Here is a 27,978-nt window from a genome sequence, read left to right on the forward strand (position 1 = left end):
TTGCGCTGATTGGCTGCGGGTGGCCCCGCCCCTCCCCAACCCTCCCGGGCGGGTCGCGCTGTCAGGGCGGGCGCGGGGCTCTGTGGCGCGCGGCGGTCGGGGGCAGCGCTGGGCTCCGAGCCGAGCCGCTTCCCAGAGCAGGTCAGTGTTCTGTCCCCGCCCCCCGGCCGGGCTGCGTCCCGCATGTTGCCCGGGGAGAAGAGGGGCTCCGGGGCGCGACCTGAGCTGGGCGCTCTCGGGCGGCTCCCGCCTCACTGCACGCCGGCCCGGGGCGAGCGCGGCTGGAGGCGCAGCTCGTGTCCCGGCAGCCTCCCGCCCGGGGAAGGAGTTTGCCCGGCTCCGTGTCAGCGCGGCGCCCTCCCCGTCCCACTTCGCATCCCGCTGTTGCAGACTGTGCCAGCCGCTCGCTGCCGCCTGGCTCGGGGCTGGGGCCCTTGTCCTCCCCCCGGGCGGGACCCGCCAGCCGCTTAGGCTGCTCCAGGGCTGATCAAGGGGCAGGAGAGACTCCGCTCTGGGCCATTGCTCGGTTCCTTTCTCCTTTCCTAGAGAGACACCTGCGTCCGAGGATCCGTCCGTGGCAGAAGAGGACAGATACCGGAGGGTCCGATGTTTACCGCGCCGGGCGTGGGGGCGCCGCTATGTTGACGGATCGGCGAGAAGGGCAGGGCAGTCTGTCCCTTTCGAGGTGGGATTTCTTTGCTGCTCAACTTTCTCCGCACTTCCTGAAAAATCAGCTGCGTAAATATTGCTGTTTAGTCAGGTGCATGGTAGGACGTTTTTGTAATGTAGCTAACTCCTGGTAAGTGTGCATGGAGCTTACTGGTGCAGAGTGGTGTGTAAGGGACAGAGAAGTACAAAGAACTGAAAGGATCCCTTTTTAAAAACCTAATGGCTGTGGCATTATTCACAGCTCTTCTCTGGTGAGGAGAGTAAGATGTAAAAACAGGTAGTGCACATCGGTCTAATGACAATGCCATATAAAAATTCTGACTTTACTGATTTATGCATCATTAGTTTCCTCACAGTGCCCTACTGCAAACTGATAGTTGTATGTGTTGGTGGTTGGGTGGGTGGGGAATTAACATACTTTTTGCTCTTTCAGATTTTAGTTTTCTTCTGTACATATTCCCTACTTGCACTTTTAATGCAATGTGATACTCACATCATTGTATAAAAGTCACTAAATAAAAATGATTCATGCTTTTTAAGCACAAGAAGGAAATGGTTGTTGAGCTTGAATCTGCTTCTCCTGAAGTAAAGGGGAACTTTGCCTTTAAGTCCCATGAGATCAGGATCTGGTCCTTAGTTCAGAAACAAAAACATCTTAGCACTTGACTAGAGCTGTAGCTTGCTGCACAGGAGTTTTCTGCACCTTTCTGAGCCAATGTGATGCCCTTTCTTCATGATCTGTGTGCTCTGATTTCAGTGTTCTCTGTAGTTTGTGTTCAGCATATCACTCTTGGTCAACTGTGTCTATACAGATAGATTTTGAGGGGGCTTATGCACATATCTACCCATTTATCTTGCACCGCCGATCGCTACACATTGCACCTGATATTATGAGTGCCCAGCGGTGACAGGTGAGATCTATGTTGAACAACGTTACTAATGTTAACAGAGCTTTCAAAGCAGTATTTGAAAGCCTAACTTAATGATAGGACCCCCCCCCCCACTGCACCAGGATGAATTACTTAGCACTACTGTCAATAGAAACAGAATCCTGGATATTTTGTCTTTTCATGTGTGGTAAAAGAAAATGAAGTAATCAGTGGCATCTAATTTGTGCATTGTTTGGGCTATTTTCTTTCTTGGCTTTATTGTTTTCTAACAGATGTGGTTGAGTATGGTACTGTTTTTGTCATTAGCTTTCTCTTGATTCATTCAAGTACTGAAATAATTTTTTTTCATTGCAGAAAAATTGTGTTTTTTTTCCAGGTATTGGGGTGGACTCTTTCAGTGGCCCAAGGTCATGGGCTGTGTCCATGAATTGGCTGTTCTCAGAAAGCAAAGGGTACAGAGTCAAAATAGGCATGCCGTGGTTTCTGTTCTTTAACTATCCTGCCAAATGAATGTTCCATAGTGTAGAGCTTGATTTACCATTGTACTGCATATTCTGGAGCAATGGACAGAGTTAAGATTGCCAGTGGCATTACATCCCACATTGTGTTTGTGTGAATGGAACAGGAGTTGTTTCCATTGAAAATATGTGGGAAAATTCCCATTCAGTGTAGCAGGATCAAGCTTAAGTATAGAATATAGAAAAAATGTAATTTAATGCATCTGCACTCTTACAAATCACTCTACTTCCCAAGCAGAAGTCAGGAGGTATTACAGAATCTTAGATATAGCATGTTTAATGTCAGGTGATGAAGCCTTGGACAGAAGCAGGGAAAGACAACTGCCACTACCTCTGCGTGTGTGGGGTGGGGGTTAAAAAGCTAAACATTTGCCAGATAAATTAAGCTATAAAAGCAAAATATGATGTATATGTTTCAGATTAAACATAATTCAGATAAAATTATAGTGGCATGGTAAAATGTACTAATAGTAGAGCCACATTTTGAATGCTGCAGAGTTATGGCATATTGTATGTACTACTGGCCATTTCATTGTGAAGAGGGATATGACTGAAATATAAGGATGTATGGGGCTAATCTCCCCAGTTCATAGACTGAAGAACCAAAGATCATGGAGTCATGGATTGCTGCAGGGCTGCAGCTGTTCCACACCAATCTCTTATGACTTTTTAAATTCAAATTGGCTATAGTCTTAGTCCTCAAGGCTAGAATGGACGAAAATGAATCATGACTTGGAACCGCCCATACTTCCGTCTTGATATTTTTACTTGAAGGGCTTTTTTCACATTAGTGACTTTTGCACTGATGTCACTGCCTGTTGCCTGCCTTGCTTCCCACACCTTCTGCTGTGCAGGGTCATATCATGTGATCTGAAAGGTCAAGAGACAAGCATATCCCTCAGTCCCCTTACAGTCTTGGAGATGGTATTCAAAGATATCATTAGAGCTGTTAATAACTGTCTTCTTTGGAGAGAGGAGAGGAAGTTAATTGAGATGGGCTAGAACAGCTGTTGTTGATGAAATCAGTTCCCATTTCCTAGAAGATAAAACAAGACCCCCCCACACACAGACGAGAGAACAGCACAGATGGAAACTGCAGCTTGTGTTTCTGGTGTGAACTCTCACTTAAAACCCCACTGCTGGAAGAAAACTGGCACTGCACAGAATCTCATCAGCCTCTCTGTGACCTAGCAAATTTGTACCAGAATCAGGATGTTTAGACTATTTCATTGACAGCCATTCTGGTCAGCGGCTTACTGGAGGGCTGCAAAATAAGCAGTCTTGGCTGGTAAAGCTAGACTCTTTTTACACACAGGAAAAAAGCACAGAGGAGTAATAAAAATAAATCAGGCAGCACAAGAAAAGGACACACGATGGCAGGAGGACAGGAAAGAGACAAAGTCTCACATGCCAGGTGCTATGTGGGATTCACCTGGAGACAGTGGCAGTGATGTTATCTGAGTCCCTCCCTCAGTACTGCTCTGATCAGGATGTCTCTCGGTATTAGGGCAAGGGAAGTCAAAGATACTGGGTGGCAGCCATGATGCTAAAATTCATCCCTATTTTGTTTCAGGAAGAAGGGCTCTTTTGAAGATGGGGTTTATTTTCCAAAGAGCCCCATCTACGCTGTTTTTTTTTTCTTTTGAAAAAAATCTCTTCTGAAAAGAGGTTATGCAAATGAAGCATGAGATGTAAATAAGTGCCTCATTTGCATTTATGATTTCCCTCATTTGCATTCCCCTTTTGAAAGAGGCATGCAAGTGTAGACACAATCATGAAGTGATATACAGGCCCAACCCTGAATTCTTTGGAAACCAATATAGTGGGGTTCAGTGTTGAATTTTCTGACTGATGTTATTGGGAATGGTAGCAAACTGTAGGGTCTGAATCCTGCAAACTCTTACTCTCATGAGTGAATGTGTTAATAGAGTGCTTTGGTTGTGTGATGTAAATAAGGGGCACTAATACGAACAACATACAGAGGGTCAGTTGGGTCTTTTGATGTAGTGGAGCTGCACTGCCCTTAGAAATGCCAGGAAGCAGTTCTGTCTCAGGAACACCCAATGCTTGCCAGAGCTCCTAGCAGGGCAGCCACTGTGTGCCTACTTCCACACCCCTTGAGGAGATGGAGCATGGCACGGTGCATTCCTGGGGGATTAGGCATGGAGTAGTCCCCTTTGCTTCCTGAAATGCAGGCATGGGAAGGAGCTCTGATCTGTACATGGACCACACACTCACCACTCCTCTACTGCTTTCCTGCCTAAAGGCCAGGAAGAACTTGCTCCAAAGAGAGCTCCTCACACTCTGGAAGACACTTTGATGGGAACAGAAGGGTACGTGACTCCCTGAGAAGATAACAAGGATCAATGCATGCTAACCACCAATCACACAGACACAGAATTCTGGTGTCACTTGTGTTGAAAGTGTAGATTTTTACTCACAGCGATGAGTATCTTAGACCACACACCCTGCTGATTTCCATTGGACTTTTTACAGCCTGAGGGTGAGAGTGGCAGAAGCTAACCCAGGCAAAGGGAGGCCACCAGGTAGAGTTAGTTGAAATTTTGTCAACAACTTATTTTCATTCAAACTTAATTGAGAATGAAGTCTTTCATGAAAAAAGTGGGGTTTCAATTAAATCTTGCAGGTTTTCATTGAAAAACACAGTCCTCCCCCTCCAATTTGCAGTTTTAACAGAATACTTGTCGGCTTGGGTTGCCAAAAAACAAAAATCAGGTTTTTGAGGGTTTGGGGGGATTATGATTGATTGGCAGGGGTATTGGGAGAGGGGGCAGAGAGTTCATCAATAACAAAAGCAAACTATACCTGAATACCTAACAATCAGAAACAATGAAAAAAACCATTGACATTCTTTGCAGGAGATTAAAAATCCCCTTCTCCAGCAGATCTATTAGAAGACCCCTTCCTTTGGGGAGTCAGGGTGAAGGAGGTAATGTATTTTTGCCAGACCCCAAAATACGTTGGTGAGAGAGACAAGATTTTGAGCCTGCAGAGCTCTTCTTCAGATCTAGGAAAGATCTCTGTAAGCTCAAAAGCTTGTGTCTTATACCAGCAGAAGTTGGTTCAATAGAAGATTATATCCTGGGACTAATACAGCTTCAGCAACACTGCATACAATTCCTCTGAATTTGTTTCATCCTCCTCCTTATGTGGAAATGCACTGAACTTTCCCTCCTTGTGTGGTCAGGTTCAGTTGCAGTCCTTGCTGAGGAGTGCAAGGATTGTTCCCCATTTACTTCCCCAGTGGTACATGAAGATGGCAGGATCATGCTTGCATCCTCCTCCCCCAACCTAATTGGCCCGTAGAGCAAGTGTGTATATGCTCTTCAAGGTGGAATTCCTCTCTGAGTTATAGCAGGGGCAGTACCAAGATGCACCCGCCCTTAATGGTGGCACTGCATAAATGGCACAGCTGAGCCTTTGAGAATAGCTTGTAAAGACATTAAACAAATATTAGAAGGAAATAAGAAGGTGTGATACAAGCACTTATCCTAAGGACCTATTGTAGATGAGCTTCCTGGTCCTCTGGACTATGTAGTCCTTCTCATATAATTCACAGTTCAGCCCTATCCGTCTCAATGAGTGCATCTGCCATTTGAATATGAATGAACACGTCCAATAGACAAAGATGAATTAGTTTTTGCATTGCAGCTCTAGCATGTATAATCATTTTCAGTTTGTACAAGCACTGTTTTCTTTGCTGTGTCTGGGAAACACTGCGCTGTATGCAACAGTGGAATAAATCAGTGAGTGGTAATCATTGTGTAAGGAATTTGTTCCTGAAAGTCCTCTATAGACAAAAGAGACATGGTACGCAAGCTCAGTCTTTTGTGTTTGTCTTGTTTGCAGACAATACGTGTTTTGAAGCGACTCATGCTTCTTCCCTCCAGAGAATCTTTCTGAAAGAAAGGAGGTGTAGGAATAAAGATTCTATCTTGGAGGTGCTGGGATTTGAGGATGATCTGGACTTTTCAGGGTTTATCTTTTTGAGCTACTCCTTAGAAGGGTTATTGTGTGATGATTATTACTGGGGACATCAATACATATGCTATGTCTAGACTAAAAACAATGAGAAGTCCTGTGACAGCTTTATAGACTAACGGATTTATCAGAGCATAAGTGTTCATTGGCAAAGACCCACTTCATCAGATGCATCTAAGTGGGTCTTAGCCACCAAAAGCTTATGCTCTGGTAAATCTGTTAGTCTATAAGATGCCTCAGGACTTACCATTGTTTTTGCAGATACAGACTAACACAGCTACACATCTGATACTATGTTTACACTGGCAGTTGAACAACAAAACTTCCATCTTTCAAAGGTATTAAAAAAAAACACACCCACAAGACAAAAGTTTTGCTGGAACAAATGCCGGTATGAACAGCATGTTGTCAGCAGGAGCAATGTCTTGCCAACAAAGCTAACACCACTCATTGAAGGTGGAAGTATTTTGTCTTGAAAAGAGCAGACAAACAGCAACTATACTGCCTGACTTTTAATGACATGGTTGTAGTGACAAAGCCCTGTTGCTAAAAGCTGCATAGTATGGACAGAGCCTTAGTTTCAGAATGGGAAGAGGTTTCCGGGACAGTCTTTTGGTGCTTTTGGGTGAAAAAGTGCAATAAATGTAATCAGAATGTTTGGATTTCAACAGTTCACTTAGCAGTCAGTAGATAATTTTCTTCAATGAATTTGGACAGGTTTAAGTTGCAAGTAATACAGAAACAGAAAGCATAATAGCAACATACCAATGCATTAGTATTTATCCTTAGGAAACTATTTCTGTAGAGTAATTCACACCAAATGTGCTGAAAGGGTAGAGATTGGCAATCTACAGTGATTATGTGGGTCTATTGTTCCTTTTCAGAGAGGATCTTTTTAAAAGTGGCACTATTTGTTTTAATCTGTGTGGTCTGGGACTGTTTCCTTATGTACAGTCAATTAAGTCTGCATTGCTGATGACAGCACATGGGCCAGATGCTAATCTTATATGTGTGATATGCAGTGCTACACAAAATCTGCTATTGCTCTTGTGCAGACCTTGTATTTACCGATAGGGCTTTCAAGGCAAGAAAAACAGACATTAAGATCTTTGGAACAGAGTTTGTCTTTTTTGCTGTGTGTTTGTGCAGTGCCTACTGTAGCAGAGGGGCCTCTAGGTATTTATATTGTGGTAGTGCCCATGAGTTATTCGTAGTAGTATTTATTTTAGTAATATCTGAGCCAATAATGCAAGCACACGAGTTTAGAATCTGGCTGCACGATTCCAGAGCAGAAAGCAGTGCTACCAGAAAGCAAACTGTCGGTGCTCCTCGTTCCCTCCCTTGGGAGGGAATAGGAGATGAATTATATGATGACATGGTTGTAAAACACAAACCAAAAATCACTTTTATAACACTGTCAATTAATTGCAGTTAATGTAAGTGATTAATACAAAGCACATTAATTCTGTTTTAATCAAACTTTTGAATGTTTTTGTACGTTTTCAAGTATATTGATTTCAGTTTACAACACAGAATAGAAAGTGTACACTGCTCACTTTATTATTTTATTACCAGTATTTGCACTGTAAAATAATAAATGAAATAGTATTTTGCAGTTCACCTCCTACACATACTGTAGTGCAATCTCTTTATCATGAAAGCATAATTTACAAATACTGAATTATTATTAGGCATGACAATTAATCAGAATTAATGTATGTGATTAACTCAGAACAGATTCACACTTTTTTAAAATGAGCATTGATCGCACGCCTCTGGAGACGGACTTGGAGGAAGGCACCAGCTGTGGCAGCAAGCAAAAAGGGTTGGGGACCAGCAACTCCATAATACCGAAAACAGATGCAGTGATTACTGAAATGCCCGATGCCCCACTGCCTGCTAACATCTATTACACTATTTTACATGAGGGGAGAGATGGGGGAGAGCTTCAGTGGCCATGAGGATGCAAATCAGGAACAGGACATTTCAAAGCTGCAACTGCAGGACCCCACCACTGGGTGACTCCAGCTTTCTCTCCCATGCACCCTGCTGCACGAATCACGACCCTGTCCTGTGGTCTATAGACAGAGCACTTTGTAGCCTCCAGTTAAACACCTTTTTAGGGGAATGAGAAGCCTGGCTCTCCATGCCCTGTAGCAGCCCTTCCATGCTGGACTGGACTGGCTTTAAGGGTGGGTGAGGGGTGACCCGGCTAACACCCAGGCTGCTGTGCTTAGGAGGGTGCACTGCATGCCTCAGGACAGGAGTGCCCCTCCTTCTACTACCACTGCTGCTTCTGTCTCCTCCCTCCAACTCAGTGAAGTTGCCCATGGCTAAGTTGCTCCAGATCAGGAGCCTATCTCCTATCTGCTGTGCAGAATGGTGGCAGAGGGGCTGATGTCAGGGTGTTCCCTCCTCTGCTCCTGTGCCAGTCAGTGCTGAGCTGGGGTCAGGGAACAGGGAGAGCCTGGCTGCTGCTAGTGGCTCACTAGCGAGTGCTGCTGACAGCAGCAGCTACTCACTGGAAAAGCACTTAGGCTCCCTGAGTGCTCTGCTTAAAAGAGACAGCTCTTCCCCAGTTCATGTGCATGTATTTACCTGCCAACACACACACACTAAACCACACTCTAAAACGGCACCCCTGCTGAGCCAGGAGTGGATGGAGGTTTGCAGGAGGCCATTGGCTCCAGCAAGGTACACCCCTTCCCGCCCCTCCATACAACAGCATGAGCAGAGCAGAAGTAATGTTGGAAGTAGTAGGACTGAGTGGACTTGTAGATTCTAAAGTTTGATATTGTTTTAGTTTTGAGTGCAGGTGTATAAAAAATTCTACATTTGTGAATTGTGCTTTCACAATAAAGTGATTGCTGTGCAGCGCTTGTATGAGGTGAACTGAAAAATACTATTTCTTGTGTTTCTCTTTCCTACTATGCAAATATTTGTAATCAAATGTAACGCCAAATGAGCACTGTGAACTTTGTATTTTGTATTGTAACTGAAATCAATGTATGTTGAAAATGTAGAAAATATATCTAATTTATTGAAATAAAGGGTGTTCTGTTATCCCTAACAGCGTGATTAAAACAGCCATTAATTGTGACTATTTTTAATCACACAATTAATTGCAATCAATTTTAATTGCGTGATAGCCCTAATTTTTTACTGTGTAAGCATATGTTAGCTAAACTATAGCAGGACCTAATTATCAGAGATACAAAACATACCAGTCTCCCACTCAATTTGTCTTCCATGCAAATGGTTGACCTTTAGAAATTCAGCCCTTCCCCCCCATAATACTTTCACTCTAATCATCTGATGATTGCTAAATTTTTAAATTTGGAGTTTACCTTTTTATAGGAGCTTTTCTGAGCATGCCCTCCTCCTGGTAGTTGTCCCTTTAAATCTGGCTGAGACAACCAGCTAGTAGTAGGCATCCTTCAGTCTGCATAGACTATGGATCGCGCCCTTTAAAGTTTCAATTGAGGACTTCATTTACAGCGTCTGTTGTGACTATAAAGTCCCACACAAGAGTGACAGTCCTTGCTGCATCTCTTGCAGATGTAGTGGGTGTCTGGCAAGTCCTTATTGTGCTTTCTGTGCGCTCGCTTCTCCTCTGCTAGCTGTCTGATCCTCATCTCGCCCTTCTGAAGGCCCTTGTGTAACCCCTGCCTCCATCTGCTGCGGTCGTCTGCTAGATCTTCCCAGCTGTAGTTGTGATTTAAATGGCTGTTTGGCACCTGGCTTCTAGAGTTTGCACCTTTCTGCTAGTGAGTATTTTGTTCCTTCTCTTTATTTTCTCGTTCTCACCCTCTTAAGAGAGTAGCTAAATGTTATAAACATGGGGCCTGATCCACAAGTTGCTCCACACCTTGTGTAGCCATTGTGCAATGTGCATATAAAACAGTGTGTTTCTAATGTGGCCACCAGGGGCTTTTTTGTGGACACAGCATCCTGGGTGGTAACTGGACAGAGCAAAATAGTGGCTCTTGTCCCAAGGGCCCCAGCGAGGGTAGGTCCATGCCCCATGTGGAGACTCAGATGCTGGAAGAACAGGTGGTACATGAGTATCCTACCTTCCTGGGGCAGTGGGGTTCGACTTCAGTCTTGGGCTGGCAGGCAGCAGGCTCCAACTGGGGGCTTCTGGCTCCAGCCCCTGGGTTCATCACCTCTCTCCATAATTGCTCCAGCCTTCCAGTGCCTCCCTACTCACCTCTCCATCCAGGGCTTAATTTGTCTTTGGCTGAGGCTGAGTAAATCTTCTATGAAAAGTGATGTTCATGTAGGTTAATATCAGTTTTTGTAGCAGACTTAGTAGCTAGCTTGGTGGCAGTAAAAAGTGATATTAACATACAAATTGTAGCAGCACACTTAAACTAGCAAGTCAAAATAAAAAGGTGATCGAAGAGCAGAAAACAAAAAAAGGCATTTGCAGGGCAACTTATTTGTGTTTCTATTCTGTTTAGATGTGGTAAGGAGTAGAGACAGCTGTACCTTATTTTGATTACTGAGTCTGTTTAAAAAAATCCTATGTAAATATATTACAATGACTTGGATATGTTTGTGCCTTTTTGTTTTTCCTAAAGTTAAATTTTAGGAAAAAAATTGTCAGAGCAGCCACCAGCAAGAGCTTATTTCACTCTCTGAAACCATCACAAAATCACACTCTGAGATCACCACAAAAGTTGTTATGTAAACCCCAGTAGAATTCAATTAAGTCAGAATGGCAACAATTTACACACACTCTTCATTAATGTAATTGATTATACCACATGCAGAACAATGGAGATCTGATTCATTATATGTATTACAGAGGGTGAAAACATAGCCCCCACATGTCAGCCTGTTCACTCAAGGATAGGGTAAGTATCCTTAAGACTTTGAGGCAGATTAAGTGTTCTTTTTTTGAAGGCAATGACGAAAAAATAAACACATTCTCTTGCACAAATACCATCTGAATTAACCAGTAGCCAAACCATCTGGGATTCCTATCTTGTTAGTTCATAAGTTAAAAAGTGCTAGGACCAGTTAGGACTTTAATGGGAAACTGCTGTGGAAATAACTAGTTGGGCCAGGCATTAGTTTTGGTGATTCATTGTGTCATTCTTCCAACAGAGACAATATTTAATTGATTCCAGAATCCAGCATAGTCTTATGGAGCTCTGTGATGTTAGAGGGTCTATCTTTCAGTTAGAGCTACCTCTCGGATATAAGGTGCCACAGGACTTCTTGTTGTTTTTGAAGCTACAGACTAACACACCTACCTCTTCTAATGTAAAAACAACCTCTTTGGTCTTTTAATTGTTGATGGCAATAGTTACAGAACTCGTTGTCATCAATAACCATGGGCTCAGCGCCTGTTGTTGTCTGATGCCTCTCTCACTATTCCTTTCCATCTTTCCTGTCCAGTGTGGAGTGGCTTAGTTTCTGTAGACTAGCTCCACGCCAATCTACTATATCATCTACCCTTCTCTGTGGTGTCTGCCTCTCCTATTCAAACCGTCCATTATGCTGAATGCCAGGGTCTTGAGTTTTCATTTGTTGTTCATTCTGCAAATATGCCCTAATAGTTGTAGCTTCCGTTTTATACCCTTCTGCAACAGGTTCTCTTTCAGCTGTATCTTTCTATATAATTCCTCATGGTGACCTTCTGCATCCATCCCATTCTCAGAATCTTTCTATAACAACTCCTGTTGAACCCCGATATTCCTCTTTTCGAATCTCTGGTTATCACCCATCTGTGCAACGTACTGCTGAATACACATGTTTTCAAGACGCTCAGCTTTGTTCCTAAGCTAATCACTTTGCTTTTCCAGATCTTATCTGTCACCTTCAAACTTGCTCTTGCTTTCGCTATTCTAGTCACTAGTTCTTTCTTAGTCTAGATCATATGTTATGTTGCTCCCCAAATGTGCAAACTTCTCTACATTTTCTAGTTCAATACCATCTGCTTTGATCTTCCTTCCCATTTCCTTATCTCCAAATACTATTGTTTTTTGTTTTCAGTGTTCATTATGAGTCCGTACCACTTCCCTTCTTCATTTAGCACTTGCACTGTTTTCGCTAGCTTCTCCTCATCTTCCTCAATTATAACTATATCATCCGCAAACCTCAAATTGTTAATTCTTTTTCCCGTGCACAGATATCCCTTCAACCTCTTCCTTGATCTTATTCATTGCTCTCTCCAGATGCGTGATGAAGATACTTAGCAATACTGGATCTCCTTGTTTTGTGCCTCTACTTGTTTTAAACCAGCTTCCCAACTCCCAGCATGTTCTCACCGTTGCCTCTGCATTGTCATTGATATCCTTCAACAACTGTATCAATCTGCTATCCACTCTGTACAACTCCAACGCCGCCCAAGTCACTTTCTGATCTATACTGTCAAATGCCTTTTGAAAATTGACAAAGCAAGTATATATGTTCTTGTTCTTTCATCGAGCTCTCGCCGCTATCAGTCTTGGTGCCAATATCTGCTGTATGGTACTTCTGTCTTTTCCGAACGTTGCTTGCTCGTCTGCTGTATGTTCTTCTATCTGCAGTCTTAGTCTCTCCATCAGTATCATCATCAGTACCTTGCCTATATGACTCGTTAGAGCAATCGTTCTGTAGTTCTTGCAGTCCAATGTACTTCCTTTCTTGTGTATTGTCACTAGCATTGATCTTGTCCATTTGTTAGGTGCCTTCCTTTCTTTCCATGCTATATTACATAGTCGGTGTATTTCCTGAATCATGCTTTGTCCGCCGTACTTGATCATCTCTCCTGTGATCTTATCATTTCCCAGGCTCTTGTTGTTCTTTAGTCATTTCATTGCTTTTTCTGCTTCCTCCTTCAAAATACTGGTCTTGCTTTTGATGCTCAGTGGAGATCTCTCTTTCAGGTCTTCAGTCAGTCTCTCTGAGACACTTGGGTCTAACTGTGCTTTGTATAGATCACTACAATATCTCGTCCATCACTGCACAATCTTCTTCCTGTTCATGAGCACTTCCTCATTCTTATCTTTGATTGCCATCTGCTTCGGTTGCCGTTTCATATTAATATTCCTGATCATCTTATACACCTTCATGGTCTTATGTTCTCTGTAATACCTCTGTATATCTTCACATTGCTCCTCTAAACATTTCTCCTTATCCTTTCTGACTGCTTTCCTTACCTCATTGCATTTCACCATGCATTGCTGTTCCGCCATCTCGGAAACATCTCTTCTGATCTTCAATGCTCTCTTCTCTTGAACCAACTTCAATGTCTCCTGAATAATCAACTTCTTATTGATCTTCTGTTCTTCTGGAACAGTCTGCTCAATTGCCTCTTCTATCGCCATGGCTGTCCCTGCGACTCTCTAATCCAGGGAGTGCTAACTGTGAAATTCTGGCCAAATTGTAACTTGTGAATTATAGTCTGTCCTCCTCCTTATCCCCTCCTTCCCCCTCTCTGAGCAACTAATTAACCTACGACTTCTGTGATGTTGCATCTCTCTCTTGAGCTACCATATAGTTTGATAATGTGCTTCTTAAGGAAGTGAGGCAGGAATGGCTCAGTGGTTTGAGCATTGGCCTTGTAAACCCAGAGTTGTGAGCTCAGTCCTTGAGGGAGCCATTTAGGGGCCTAGGTCAATGAAAAAAAAATCTGTCAGGGATGGTGGTATAGGTCTTGCTGTGAGAGTACAGGGCAGTGGACTCCTTGATCTCTCAAGGTCTCTTCCAGCTCTATGAGCTAAGTGTATCTCCCTAAGTAAGTATCCTTTTATCCCAACATTAGTTGCACTGAAGTGTCAAAGGGATCCCCACACGTCTAGTTTGTTGAGTGCTTTTTAGGTGCAAGGAGTCATATGTTCATAAACCTCTATGCAAAAAGGAAAACAAATGTAGGAAAACAATACATGGAGGGCAAGGTTCTAGAATGAGAGAAATCCACTGACAGATGGGAAGCTCGGTGCTCTCTGCGTAAGTACAGAATTAGCAGTGATCATAGAAAAGCTTTTCTGAAAACAAATGTTTTAGTAAAATCTTGCTAGCAGGTTTTACCAGCAACCAAGCTGCTAATAGTGCCAGTGAGTACCCTGGTCCTCTATGACAGAATGGTTTCATACTGAAACTGCATCTCAGCTCTTCCATACATCTGGATACCTTCCTCATGCTCTTTCATTTGGTTGCTGAACAAAGCAATAATATTCTTCAGGTTAAAAGTTTTGGCAACTTTTTCATATGCTCATTTGTAGCTCTGCCTTTCCAGGATGGTAAGAGAGATAAGAGACTACCCAAGACTGCTAATAATAGTAGAGGAGTATCAACATCCTCTTTAACAAGGGGACTCTGCCTCCCACCTAAAACATGCAATTTCCTGACCAGAGTTAAAGAAGCTGTTATTCCCTGCCACAGATCTCGTAACTGTGATCACCTAATAGTTAATCTCCCTTTCCTAGCAAACCAGTACTTGATATGCTGTTCCACAAATGAGGGAAATCCATCCACACACATCCCGTTGGATCCCTTTGTGGTATTTGATACTGTGGTCACCAGTGCTGTTGTTTAGTTTTATATGGCTATAGAATGGAAATGCCCCCAGAATATGTCAGGTTCTTCCTCTCAAACCAAACACCAATGGTCATCATGGGCAACCGTTCCTCAGTATCCAAAGCCCTCAGCTGTGGGGGCCCACAGAGTTCAATCCTTTCTCGTGTCTTATTTGGCAGTTGTGTGAAGCTAGACATCAGGCATTGGTCTCTGTTGGCAGACAGGACACTGGGCTAGATGGACCGTTTGGTCTGACCGAGTAAGGCCATTTATAGTAGGAGAGGTGGCAAGGCAACATGGTGAGCCTGACATACACAGAGCTGATCACTATTAGCACTATCTTTCAGGTGAGAGACTGAAATTGAATAGATTCTGAACTACCTTCCAGAACAGAGCTCAGGTTTATTATTATAGTCTGTGAGTGTGAAGGATCGCTGTCCTGGATGGGTTGCAGATCACTGATGATGTGTTGGAGAGGCCTTAGGTGGGGGCTCTGTGTGATGGCCAGTGGTGTTCTCTTGTTTTCCTTGTGAGGCCTATCTTGTAGCAGGTGGCTCCTGGTACCCGTCTGTCTCTGTCAATCTGTTTCCTCACTTCCTTAGGTGGGTATTGTAGTTTGAGGAAAGCTTGGCAAAGGTCTTATAGATGTTTGTCTCTGTCTGATGCATAAGAGCAAATACGGTCCATCCTGTACAATGTTCTTTTCACTCTCAGAGGCCTTGGGAGGCAGGCCTGTCCTTGCCTAGAGACAGCCTGCCAACTTTAAACAAATTCTCACCAGCAACTATAGATCACAACACAGTAACTCTAAACCTGGAACCAATCCCTGCAACAGACCTCGCTGCCAACTCTCCTCACATTATCTACACCAGTGATATCACAGGACCTAACATCAGGCATACCATCGGGGCTCCTTTGCCTGCACATCTGCTAATATAACGTATGCCGTCATATGCCAGTAATGCTCCATTGCAATTTACATTGGCCGAACTGGACAGTCTCTACATACAAGATGCAAATCAGACAATAGGAATGGTAACATTCAAAAACCTGTAGGAGAGCACTTCAATCTCCCTGGCCCCTCAGTAACAAATTTAAAAGTAGCAGTCCTAAAACAAAGAAATTTCAAAAATCAAACGGGGAGAGAGAAATCTCTGAGCTGCAATTTAATCCTTGGTTGATGGAGTCAAATTTGCAAATAAACAGAGACTGGGAATGGCTGGCCCCTTACAAGAGCAGCTTCTCTGCCCTGGGTGTTAACATCTCTACATTAGACTCTGACAATGGTCTACATCCCCCACTGTCTGATCTGACTTGTTTTTTCCTCTTTTGATACATACGACTGATAATGGGCCATTTCTACCTTGACTGAATAGACCTTGTCAGGTCTGGCACCCCACTCTTTAAATAACCCTCTGAAACCCCCTCCATGCATCTAATGAAGTGGGTCTGTGCCCATGAAAGCTTATGTTCCAAAATATCTGTTAGTTTATAAGGTGCCACAGGACTACTTGTTATTCTGGTAGCTAAAATGTGTCTCAACTCAGTCAGAAAGAAACAAGAAATCGAGGTGCCTTGAAAACACTTGTAAGGCCTATGGCAGATACACTCAGAAGAAAATGAACATCCCAGGCTTATCTTGGTTGCCCAATCCTGAGTTGTCTCAACTTTTTGTCGAGCCCCGGCAACTGTGAAGAAGATCCACTTAGATTGCACTTTTGCTGAGACCAGGGAATGAAAGAAAGTGGTTGAATGAAGATATGGAGAGAGATGTAACTGCATTGTAAAAGACTTATGACGTTGTGTAACCAAGGTTATCTGAAAAACTTCCCGGTTTACTCTTGTCTTGTTGAGATTGAAGTCATCATTTGTAACCCCCTTTAGACTGCAGATGGAGACCACTACTGACTCTCATACTGCTCAACATTTAATGAAAACATTGAACGTATTTTGGTGTCAGGTAATTGTGTTAACTGATGTTGTGTGCGCTGTTGAAAACTGCTCATTGCAATTTTCTCCAGAAATAGCTTTTTCAGAGGGGTGCCATTCAGGGAAAGATACAAAGATGCAATACATTAGAATACCATTAGTCATTTTAGTCTGTGAAGACTTACACTTAGAGAGGAATGGAAGAATAATAGCTGACAGGAAGGTAATCTTTGAAAAGTGACCATATAAGAATGGCAGAATCCCATTCAACAGCCCTTTTCTTGGTATAGTAACTGGTGACTTAAGTGACAATAAGAGTTTTGCTTTTTCTGCCTGTTAGGACTGGAGAACGAAAGCAAGGAGTGGAACTAGATTCTTTCACTTCTTGTATCACCAACAGGTTTGCTTGTAGTAGGCATCCTTCGATCCCAACGGATCATGGGTTTGCGCCCCAGCTGGAGTTATTCGAGCAGTGTCTTCTGTAGCTGTGCAATCCAATCCGGGAGTGGCAGTCCTTTCTGCACGGTGAGCAGCAGTAGGCAGATGACGGTCTGGTATCATGAGTACAGATCTTCCTGAGGGCTCTTCTGTCTTCTGCTTCCTTCACCAACGTAATTTCATACATAGCAAGAGTTTCCTTCACTCCCTGTTTCCAGGCATGCCTGTCTGAGGCGAGCAAATGCCAGGTGTTCACACTGATAAAGAGAGCGCCGAGGTCACACTTGCATGTGTCCTTGTAGTGCAATTTAGGTCGCCCTTTTGGCCTCTTTCCAGATGCCAGTTCCCCGAAGAGGAGGTCCTTCGGTATTCGGCCATCCGTCATGCGTGAGACATGGCCCAGCCAGCGCATACGCCTCTGTTTGAGAAGGGTGAACATGGAGGTGATGACTGCACTATTGGGGACATTGTCCTGCCATGAGAAACCAAGTATGCGCCTAAGGCAGTGCATGTGGAATGTGTTGAGCCGCTGCTCTTGTTTTGAGCGCAAAGTCCATGTTTCACTGGCGTACAGCAGTGTGCTCAATACACAGGCTGTGTAGATCTGCACCTTGGTGTGTACAGTGAGCTTATTGTTAGCCCATACTCTCTTCAACAGCCTGGAGAACGTTGTGGTGGCTTTTCCAATGCGCTTGTTGATCTCGCTATCAAGTGACAAGTTGTCCGAGATCGTCGAGCCTAGGTACACGAACTCATGGACGACTTCCAGTTCGTAGTGTAGCACGCTGATAGATGGCTCGTAACCCACGTTTCGGCCCATCACCTGGGTCTTCTTTAAACTGATTGTGAGGCCAAATACCATGCATGCATCCGCAAAGCGAGTTATGAGTGACTGCAGTTCCTGCTGAGTGTGAGCAGCAATAGCTGCATCATCAGCAAAAAGGAACTCCCTTAGATGCTTCGTAAGCAGCCTGGTCTTTGCTCTAAGCCTCGACAGTTTGAAGAGGTTGCGTCCATTCTCATGCGGAGAGGGATGCCCTCTGTAGCAGTTCTGAAGGCATATTTGAGCAAAACTGCAAAGAAGATGCCGAACAGTGTTGGAGCCAGCGCACACCCCTGCTTCACTCCGCTGAGAATCTCAAAGGGTTCGGATGTGGATCTGTCATATACAACGGTCCCCTTCATGCCTTCATGGAAGGCCCTAATAATGCTGAGCAGAGTTGCGGGACAGCCGATCTTAGCCAGAATCACCAACAGGTTTGCTTACTAAGCTCATATCAGTTCAAGCTAAGCAAATGTATTGAAAAGTCATGGGATTTCACAGAGAAGCCTAATCTGAAGGCAGGAATGTTATACAAATGTAAATAAAGCTCAATTTGGCTTGCAGATTCTTTACTTTTGTGACTGGTGTGGGATGGAGTTATGCAGAAATAAACTATTCAGGAATAACTCTATGTGGGAACACTCTTAATTTGGAATAAGAGTCTACCCATTTTAAATTTTTCTATTCTAGCTGCTGAACTTTGAAGTCACCTGTATCTTACCATAAAACAAGTTTATTGTTTCAATGTTTACCAAAAAAGTTTGCAGTGATTGGCCAACTAACATACTAACCAGCAGTGTAAAAAGGGTAGGATATGAGGCTAAAGTAGGAAAAGAACAAATAAGGAATTACCTGGACGTATTAGATGTCTTCAAGTCAGCAGAGCCTGATAAAACATATCCTAAAATTCTTAAAACTGTCTGTAAAGATCTCTGAGCTATGAGCCATTTTACTTTTGAGAGCTCATGGAGGGTGGGAGGCCAGAGGACTGGAGATGGAAAATATAATACCTATCTATAAAAAGGAGAATAAAGACCACTCGAGGAATTAGAGACAAGTCAAATTAACTTCAGTACTAAGATAATGAAGCAAATAATCACTAGAAGTACGCAAAAGAAAATAAGGTGAATAAGTAACAGTCAATGTGGATTTATCAAGAACAAATTATGTCAAACTAATTAATGTACTTTGACAGCGTAACAAGCCTTGTGGTAGGAGGCATGCAGTAGATGACATATATTGACTTTAGTAAGGCTTTTGATCCTGTGCCAAAAGATCTTCTCATTAACAAATCAGAGAAATATGGCCTAGACAAACCTAGTATAAGGTAGGTGCCTAACTATATGGAAAACCATACTCAGAAGTTGTCACTGATTCAAAATCAGTCTGGAAGGACATGCCAAGGGAAGTCCCACAGGGATCTATCCTGGGTTTAATTCTATTTGATATCTTCATAAACAATTTGGATGATGGCATAGGGGACACATGTATAAAGTTTGCAGATGATACCAAGCTAGGATGGATTGCAAGTGCTTTGGAATACAAGCTTAGAATTCAAAATAAGATCTATAAACTGGAGAAATGTTTTGAATTAAATGTGATGAATTTCAATAAGGACAAATGCAAAGTACTACCATTAGAGAAGGAAAAATCAATCGCACAGTTACAAAATGGAAGATGACTACCCAGGAGAAATAATATGAAAAATTATCTGGGAGTTGTAGTGGGTCATAAAAATAAATAAATAAATAAAATTCAGGTTAGACTTCTAGTCTGGCACTCTTGGGACCAGACTGGTGCTGAACCATGAGAGGTCAATATTGTCTAGCAGCTATATCAATACTTCCATTGTCTGAGAAGACACTTAGGGATAAATTAGAGCTAAATAACAGCATGGAAAACTGAGAGCCAGGACTGGTGGCTATAAACAAATTGTATGGGGCTGTGGGAAATTTAGCCACCCCATGATTAATGGATATCTGACTAACCAAAATCATGCCAGACCAAACATATTGCCAGACGAGGGAGTGAGGGACTAGAGAAGTTCAGCCACTGTTACAAAAAAAAAAATTGCAAATATTATTCTGGGATGTACTAGAAAGAGTGTTGAAAGACATGAGAAGAAATTCTGCTTTACTCAGCACAGATAAGGCCTCAGCTGGAACACTATATCCAGTCCTTGGTGCCACGTGTCAGGGAAGATGTGGACAAATTGGAGAATGGCCAGAGCAGAGGAAAAAAATATTAAAGCTAGAAAATGTAACGTATGAGGGAAGATTTTTAAAAAAAAAGGGGTTGGAGAAAAAAAGTTGGAGAAAAGAAGAGTGGGGACGTGAAAACAGTCTTCAAGAACTTGAAAGATTGTTGTAAAGGGAAGAATGATAAATTGTTCTTCTTAACCACCGGAGGAGAAAATTGCAGCAAAAAAAATTTAGGTTGAACGTTAGGAAAAACTTTCTGACAGGGTGGTTAAGCACAAGGGAGAAATTGCATGCAGAGTAGGGCTTTTTTCTGCCAGAACACCACAGAACGGCATTCGGGCACCTTTTTTCCCTGGTGGGGAGGGGCGCTGTGCTGTGAGCTGCTTTGGGTGGCTAGAGCATGGCCAGGCTGTGGTTTGAGGCTGAGGAGTCAGGTTAAGCCTGGGGGCAGGAAGGTAGGGTGGTTTGGGGCTGCGAGGGGTTAAACTGCCGTGGGGTGGGGTGGGAGGAGCAGCTGAGTTTTGGCACCTTTTTTGCTAGAAGACAACATAAAGGCAGAGACTGTGAAATCTCCATTACAGGATGTTTTTAAGAACAGGTGAGACAAACACCTGTCGGGGTGGTCTAGATAGTACTGAGTCCCACCTCCGTGCAGGGGACTGGAACAGATGACCTGTCAAGTTCCCTGCCAGTACTACATGTCTGTGATTTCCAGGATTCCAGGAAGGAATTTGGCCTAGTGAGTTTAGGCAAGATTTTTTTTTCCCCTCTAGGTGGCATTTGCACATTTGTACTAAAAAGAGCAAAGCCTCAGTCATATGCCGTGCTAATTGTTTGCTGGGCCTGGCAGGACTGTTTGCGACTCCCTGAGCTTGAGGCTGGGTGGAGAGCCGGTTTCACCAAGCAGAGTTTAAAGCAGTTCAGGATCCTTTAGAGACACCCCTTCATCCAGGCACATCTCAGTCATGGCCTGAGATAGGGCCACTCACCTCATGTGAAGTGCACTGACTGGCTGGGTTTGTCTGCACCAGCACTCCCTCCACTTTGCTCTGCTTATGATGGCTCGTGTGAACATCTTAAGAGTCTTCTGTTCCCTCCCCTCAGCTCTTGGCGTAGTTAAGGTCCTTTCTCTGTGCTTTGGCTACTCTACCTGTGGGGGAATGGACCCAGGCATGCCTGCTACTCCCAGGTCCCAACCAGCAGGGACCCTAAAAATAGCAGCCACCAGCCAATAGCTCAGGCCCAGTACTTTCAGCTAGACTGATTTGCAGCTCCCTGCAGCCTCTCTCTGGTTGGCTGCTTCCCCTCAGCCTTTCTGTGCAACTTGGAGGAGCCATCTCTACTGCTGTTTCCTTGGATGAGGTGTGGTAGGACCATGAGGCCTCCAGCTAGGGGCCTCAGGTGGCTTGACAGATCTCATCTCTCGGCCCTTACACCATGTCTGCTAGCAGGGGGATCCCTCTTGGGGGAAATCTGGCTGCTTTGCAGCTTTTTCGTGATACAGAAGTAGCTCGAGGGAATGTAGCTGGCTCAGGATAGTGCCTGACTGTCTATTTCATCACGTTTTCTTGTAACTGATTCTCTATCTTCCTCTGAATAACATCAGAACTTCAGGGTCAGTCCTGTTCCCATTGAAGTCAATAGGACTTTGCCCTTAATTTCAATGGCGTGATGATTTAAAAAAAGGTAAAAAAACACCTGACATAAATTTGGCTCTAACATTTCTATGTGACATTCCTTCCTCTTAAATATGTATTTAAGAGAACACCTTTTTGTCTGTGTTGCCCCAAAATGTTTCCACAGAATCTCTCTCATCTTGTGGTAGGCATATTTATATCACTTGCTTATACTGCACCAAGTGCTCAACATGCAAAATGAAAATGGAGTATGGCCCATTGTAATCTAAGACTTTACACCATGATATTGGTAATTTTTCAATTTTTAAAAAAAACACTCTAATTGATATTGTATTGATGTACAGTCAGGATAAAGGCCTCCAATATAAAGAAGTCCTATGTATATGCACGCTTAACTTTAAGTCTATGATTAGTTCCTTAAAGTAACTGAAACAACTTGTGTGCTTAATGCTAAGCAAGATACTTTGTTGAGCTGGTACATATAATTCTTAACTGCAAAAGTAAGACATGCCAGATTTAAGAGTTTTATAAAGAATGTTGAATCAATCTCCAAAATTAAAACACCTGAGTTAATTTTGGAGATTACAGAGAAATGCAATTAACAACTGATCTGCTGTTCACTGTGATGATAAATCCAAGATAAAATCTTGTGTACCACAGCTTATCTTTTTAAACATAATCTGGCCATAAGACATTTTAAGTAATTGCAGACTAAGAAATCATTGTATTTTATTGCATTACTTCACTTTGTTCCACTAAAGTAAAGGAGACTCTCTTTGTTGAGTCTAATATAATTGATTTCATAGCGCTCAGTAAATATTATACATAGGGGTCAAATTATACTGGAGTTAAAGCAATTGTTTCAACATATTTTATGAATCACAGTGCAAAGGTGAATACGAAAAAGGTCGGATTTTCAAAACCCAGCCTTCTTTTTTGTGTTTGAAATTTGCAGATTTGATTTTTGTGCCTCTGATTATTTTGTGGACACAATTTAGGCCATCTGAAGACCTAATTAAAAGTGGCAAAAGTGTTTGCAATAAAACAAGGGCAGATTTCATATCACAGTGTAATTATTTATTTGTTCATGACACTTAAAATGCACCCACACAATGAAGTCTAGATATGGAAAACAAACTAAGGTTTGCAAAACCAGAATTGCATTATTAAAAGGCTATCTGCTGCTTAATTTAGTCATTATTACTTGGATATGTAGGGCTATGTATGGCATATAGCACTGTCTCCTAAATTTAATTTATAGTGCAAACTATAATGGGTAACTTTATTATAGAGACTGCAAGTCAGGGTTCTTAGTCCTCTCTGTGGCTTTTATTAGTCTGCCAGAGAAGAAACAGCATCAGCAGAAATTTATCTCATCTTTCTTGAGGATCATTAGTACAGTGTCTTGCTTTTCTCATGAGCAGTAAAGTGTCAGACTCCTGAAGAAATAGATACTAATTAAGTTTGGTGAATTGACAAGAAATACACATTTTAAAGGTAAAATTATAAGGTAGAGCTTTGTGGGCAAGAGTGTCAGAACGTTCTCATGGAAACATAGCAAGATACTTTAGCGTTAGTGTGACATCCAAAAAAACCCCTCACAAAGTGATAACATTATTATTTTAAGGACCTAATTCTGCTGCTGCTTTTTACACTGAATAGGACCTACACTTCAGAAAGCTTCAGTGAAGTCACAGGGAATTATCTATACAGTAAGGTGCTACTCAGTTTGAGTGAAAATAGCTGACTTGGGCCTTAATAAAGATATCAATGTTTTGCTGAAACTGATTGCATTTGAAAATGTGTTGCCTCTCAACAATGGCTATTATAGTCTGTAATAAAAGCTACTTATAACAGATAATTCAGTTTATTTAAGAGGAATAAGAATACCTGTTTTGTTTTATTTATACTTTGTTTTGCATTGCTATTGGGTAATCTCTGTGTCCTTTAAGATGATGTCATATTAAGGCTAAAGAGTTCCTTGCATCAAACCTTCCTGTTTCACTCATGACTGATTCTGAAGTGGGCATGTGCAAAGAGGCTTAAGGTTGGATATGGTAAAGTTAGAATCATAGATCAACAGAGGATCTCTGAACAATTGGTCTCTGGTGCATCAACTAGACTGTAAGCATAGGCAAGCCCTGATACTTCACAGCTCTTTCCATCCCTGAGCACACAGACTAGTTTTGCGTGCTCTGTCTCAGAGTTGCTCTTTCTTTTTTCTTATGCCTCTGTGTGGCATTGGATCCATCAGAGCCTCAAGGCACCTGCAAAATCAATTGTGTTTACTCTTCTAAGTGAGAATTTTAAAATCTCCAACCATGTGGTAGAAGAATGCAGATATAAACCTAATAAATGTAGAGTTAAAAGGAAAATCTTGCAAGGGAAAATTCTTCTCTTCTCTACCAGCCACTGAAAAGAGTAGATAAAAATGTGTTCCTCAAAGCTTGGGAATGAAGGTTAAAAATACTTAAGCTGAACTGAAACTAAAGTTTAGGGTCCAAAACAAGTTCAACATAGTTGAGACCCTGGTCTTCCATCAGCTTCATGACTGGGACTTGTGCTCTGTGCAGATGTTCTCTTCTTGTAGGGGAAGAAAAGGTCACTATCTTTCCCCCACAGTATAAGACAATTCAGCTGGTGCATTCAACAGACGATATGCATGTAGATAGATAGGTAATTGGTTGTGTAGCTAATGACATCAGTACAGAGTTAAGAAACAGTTGCATACAGCTATCAAACCAGAATATTAGCATTTTCTACCCATTTTACACTCACTGGCTGTATCTACACTATAGCGATCCTTCAGAAGAAGTTTTCCGGAAGATCTCTTCAGAAAAAACTTCGTCCAGAAGAGTGCGTCCACACACAGAAGAATAGATTGAAAAAAATCGATCTACTCTTTCAGTAAAGAGCATCCACATAGGCCCCACTCTTTTGACAGAACGGGCCAGAGATCGAAAAATCAGGTGCCATGAGGGCTGCCCTTTTGAGAAAAGAGTCCCCAGGATGTCTACACACTTTTTTTTTTCTTTTTGGTCTTCAAAAAAATCTTACAGAAAAAGGTGCTCTTCCTTATCTGGGGGAGGAAGAGAACACTGGGAAAAAGTGCTGTGTTCTTCCAATTTAATATGAAAAGAATGCATTTTGCACGTAGGTGCTCCAAGCTTTTTCGAAAGAGCCCTAGCTTTTTTGGAAAAATTCACCAGGGTAGATGTAGCCACTAAGCCCCTTCTGATTCTGATGCAACACATCTATAGTTGCGTTAGCCATGCAGTGCAAAAGCCACTGCTGTGGATCTCCTCTTGCCTCAGTTTTACCGGGAGAGTTTGGATCATCTGAGGCACCTGAGCCTCCAGATTTAAACATGAGGGATCTGGAAGCAAAGTATTTTCAGTTGAAGCTCCTCAGCTATGGAATTCACTCTTGTAGGGGTGGTCTGTAGACACATTCAGTTCATGGTAGGCTGGGGTATAAATCTGCACTGCAGTAGCCAGCCAGATATAAAGTGTCCATGAGGATCCTTCCACCAATTTGCCACCTAATGAAAATTTTGTGGTGTGCTTTGATTGACCTCACTTTGACATAGGAGTAAGTTAGAGCACAGTAGGGAACTTGTGGTGTGTGTAGTGCTGGATCCACACAGCACCTCGCTGAATGGCATGTTACTGCAAGGTAGATTTGCACCCCAGCGTGCAGTGAATTAAGTGTTGGTCTAGGGGAGCCATGAGCCAGAGGCCAAGTTTGCTGAACTGTGGCTATGGGCAAGAAAAGGTGCCATTTTTGGCAGAATCATAGAATCATAGAATGCTGGGACTGGAAGGGACCTTGAAACGTCATCATGTCCAGCTCACTGCCCTCATGGCAAGACCAAGTACTGTCTAGACCTTCCCTGATAGACATGTATAAGTACTGTGGATTAACCGACTGAGTTAATAGGGTGTTTTAGAGAAGGGTATTTTATTGAGGCCACCTTATCGATAGCATGTAATGACTTGAATCTTGCATTTTAACTATTGTATCTGCACTTTGTGAAATTAGATCAGCACATTTTATAAATAAGCCAGGGCAAATTCCCTGGTTCTGGTCACTTCAGACATCAAAAACACACAGGTTTAATAGTGCTGGTGGATCTACCATCTGTCACCTTGCTTAAAAACCTGACTCTACGATTAACCTTACCAGGAGTGTTTAAATGTCTTGCTTAAATTTTGCCCCCAAGGCACAGTCCCTCTAAGTCCATTTTTAGGCTATGTTGGTTGATTTGTTTTTCAAATGTAGAAACAGAGTTCACAGACAGTTCCTGAAATCCTGCATTTTGTAAAGATTCCCTGACAGTAAAGAGACTAATTCATACTGTAGCACAAACCTTCACCATAGATTATGAAACAGCATTTACTTGTTCAGTGCCATCCTCTGAGAGGGTTTGAGATCTCACCAGTTTAGCTCATGTTGAGGGATTACATGGCACATGAACTGGCAAACTTGACTACAGATGGGCTGTTTAGGGAGGTGGTGGAATCTCTGTCCCTAGAGGTATATAATTCGGTGCTTGGCAAAGCCCTTTTGGGATGATTTTAGATGGGATTGCTACTGCTTGTAGCAGGGGTTTGGACTTGATGATCTCCTGAAGTCTCTTCCTGCCCAATGATTCTATGATGTCAGTAAAGATGACCTGAAGCATTAAATTCAGATCTAGGTCTTCATTATGAAACCCCTCCTTCCCCTGCAAAATCTGAGGGTGCTTGGATTCTGTAGTTCATCTGGCTCCATGTGGATAATAGTCACCAGGGAAATTTAGATCTGGATCTGTTTTGCAGTCCTTCCTACCACATCAGGGTCAGAGATGTTTGGCCCAAGAATTTTGGAGCAGGCTAATTTTTAGTAAAAATGGGGAAACTAATGTGCAGAATTTTCCTTCTGTCCCTGCTTTGGGGAGGAAATCAAGCCATAAAGCGAAATGCACTGCTTTATTTTTTTCAAGTCCTCGAGGTCAACTTTATGGGAAAATAATGCACTGTTTTTCAAAGTACATTGCCTCAGATGAGCAATTTGAACTCTGTGGTCTAATAGCAAATTAATTCTGTTTTTCTTTTTTTTTCAGGGCTGAAGGATACAGCACCTTATATTACCTGTGGGTTTGACAAACAAAGAATTTATTCTGATCACAGGGTGATTCATTATGCCTATGTTGTGATGGAAAAATGAAAGTATCTAGAATACAGCATTTTTATACTTCTAAACCTGCCTTTGACTACAAGATCTAGTCCTTTAAAACTACACACAAAATGTCAGAACTTGACCCGTCCTCTGGATTAGTAGGAAATATGGAAAATGGGACTTTTCTGGAGCTATATCCCACCTCCCTGTCAACTTCAGTGGATTCCTCAACAGGCCGCTTATCAAATGTCTATGTCTATGTTTCTATATTTCTCAGTCTGTTAGCATTTCTTCTTTTGCTGTTAATCATTGCACTTCAGAGGCTGAAAAACATCATCTCTTCCAGTGCCTCCTACCCAGAATATGCGAGTGATGCTGGAAGTTCTTTCACTAATTTAGAAGTTTGTAGTATTTCTTCTCAGCGATCTGCCTTCTCAAACCTTTCTTCCTGAAAAGAAGTGAAGAAAATACATTGGGAATGAAACATCTTTCTTTAGCTTTTGAGGGAAATAGTGCATGCAACATTTTCCATTGAAGACTATTAACCATGAAAGAGGGGACTTTTGAAGTTCTTGGATTTTTCTTCACATTTTAGTTTCCATTTCCCCTTTTGTTAATGATGCTTTTCATCTTGGAGCATGGAAAATGGCATCTTGTCATAGCTTCATGTGTGCAATTGTAATGCTGTCTTTCATGTAAATAGATAGATACGGATCCATTCATAAGACAGTCTTCCTGCCAAATATGAATGTGGTTCTTGGTGGGTGTTATAGTTCTTCTCTGCAGTTGTATCCTTCTGATCTGGTTTTCCCTTTGTTAGTGTGTCATTGGCTTTTTACTGGCTAGCACCTTCTGGACAAGATCACATTCACAAAAATGCCACCACACTCATTTAAGAGACAAATAGGCTTCTTGGCCAATTTTAAAGTTGTTGGGTGGGGGGGTGTTTGTTTTTAATTGTGATATTTCAGTTATTAAATTATTAAAATAATTCTTATGTTAAAAAACATTTTGTCTGTATACACCAGCCACTTGAACCTTCCTGTGTAAATCCTATACAAGTTATCTTTCCCATATACTTTGACATATTTGCTTAATTTTATTTAGCAAAAGCAACTAGAATAAATATGCACAGTTGTGAACTCAAACTGTACTGTATGTTCTGAAAATATTTTTAGAACCTAACCTGCATGCAATTTC

General features: G+C 42.3%; 1 protein-coding gene across 1 annotated transcript; it reads left to right on the forward strand.

Moving 5' to 3' along the window:
- Positions 1-415: 415 nt before the first annotated feature.
- SERTM1 (serine rich and transmembrane domain containing 1) lies at positions 416-27,879 on the forward strand. The gene is made up of 2 exons (XM_074982464.1): positions 416-685; positions 26,723-27,879. Exon 2 carries the CDS (start codon positions 26,907-26,909, stop codon positions 27,228-27,230), a length of 324 nt encoding a protein of 107 aa, XP_074838565.1. The 5' UTR covers positions 416-685; positions 26,723-26,906; the 3' UTR covers positions 27,231-27,879.
- Positions 27,880-27,978: the final 99 nt, after the last annotated feature.

Source organism: Carettochelys insculpta, chromosome 1 (genome assembly GCF_033958435.1).
Source record: "Carettochelys insculpta isolate YL-2023 chromosome 1, ASM3395843v1, whole genome shotgun sequence".
NCBI lineage: Eukaryota > Metazoa > Chordata > Testudines > Carettochelyidae > Carettochelys > Carettochelys insculpta.

Bases quoted from the DNA above. Each gene is read 5' to 3' on its own strand.
- SERTM1 (XM_074982464.1), top strand. From the start codon at position 26,907: ATGTCAGAACTTGACCCGTCCTCTGGATTAGTAGGAAATATGGAAAAT.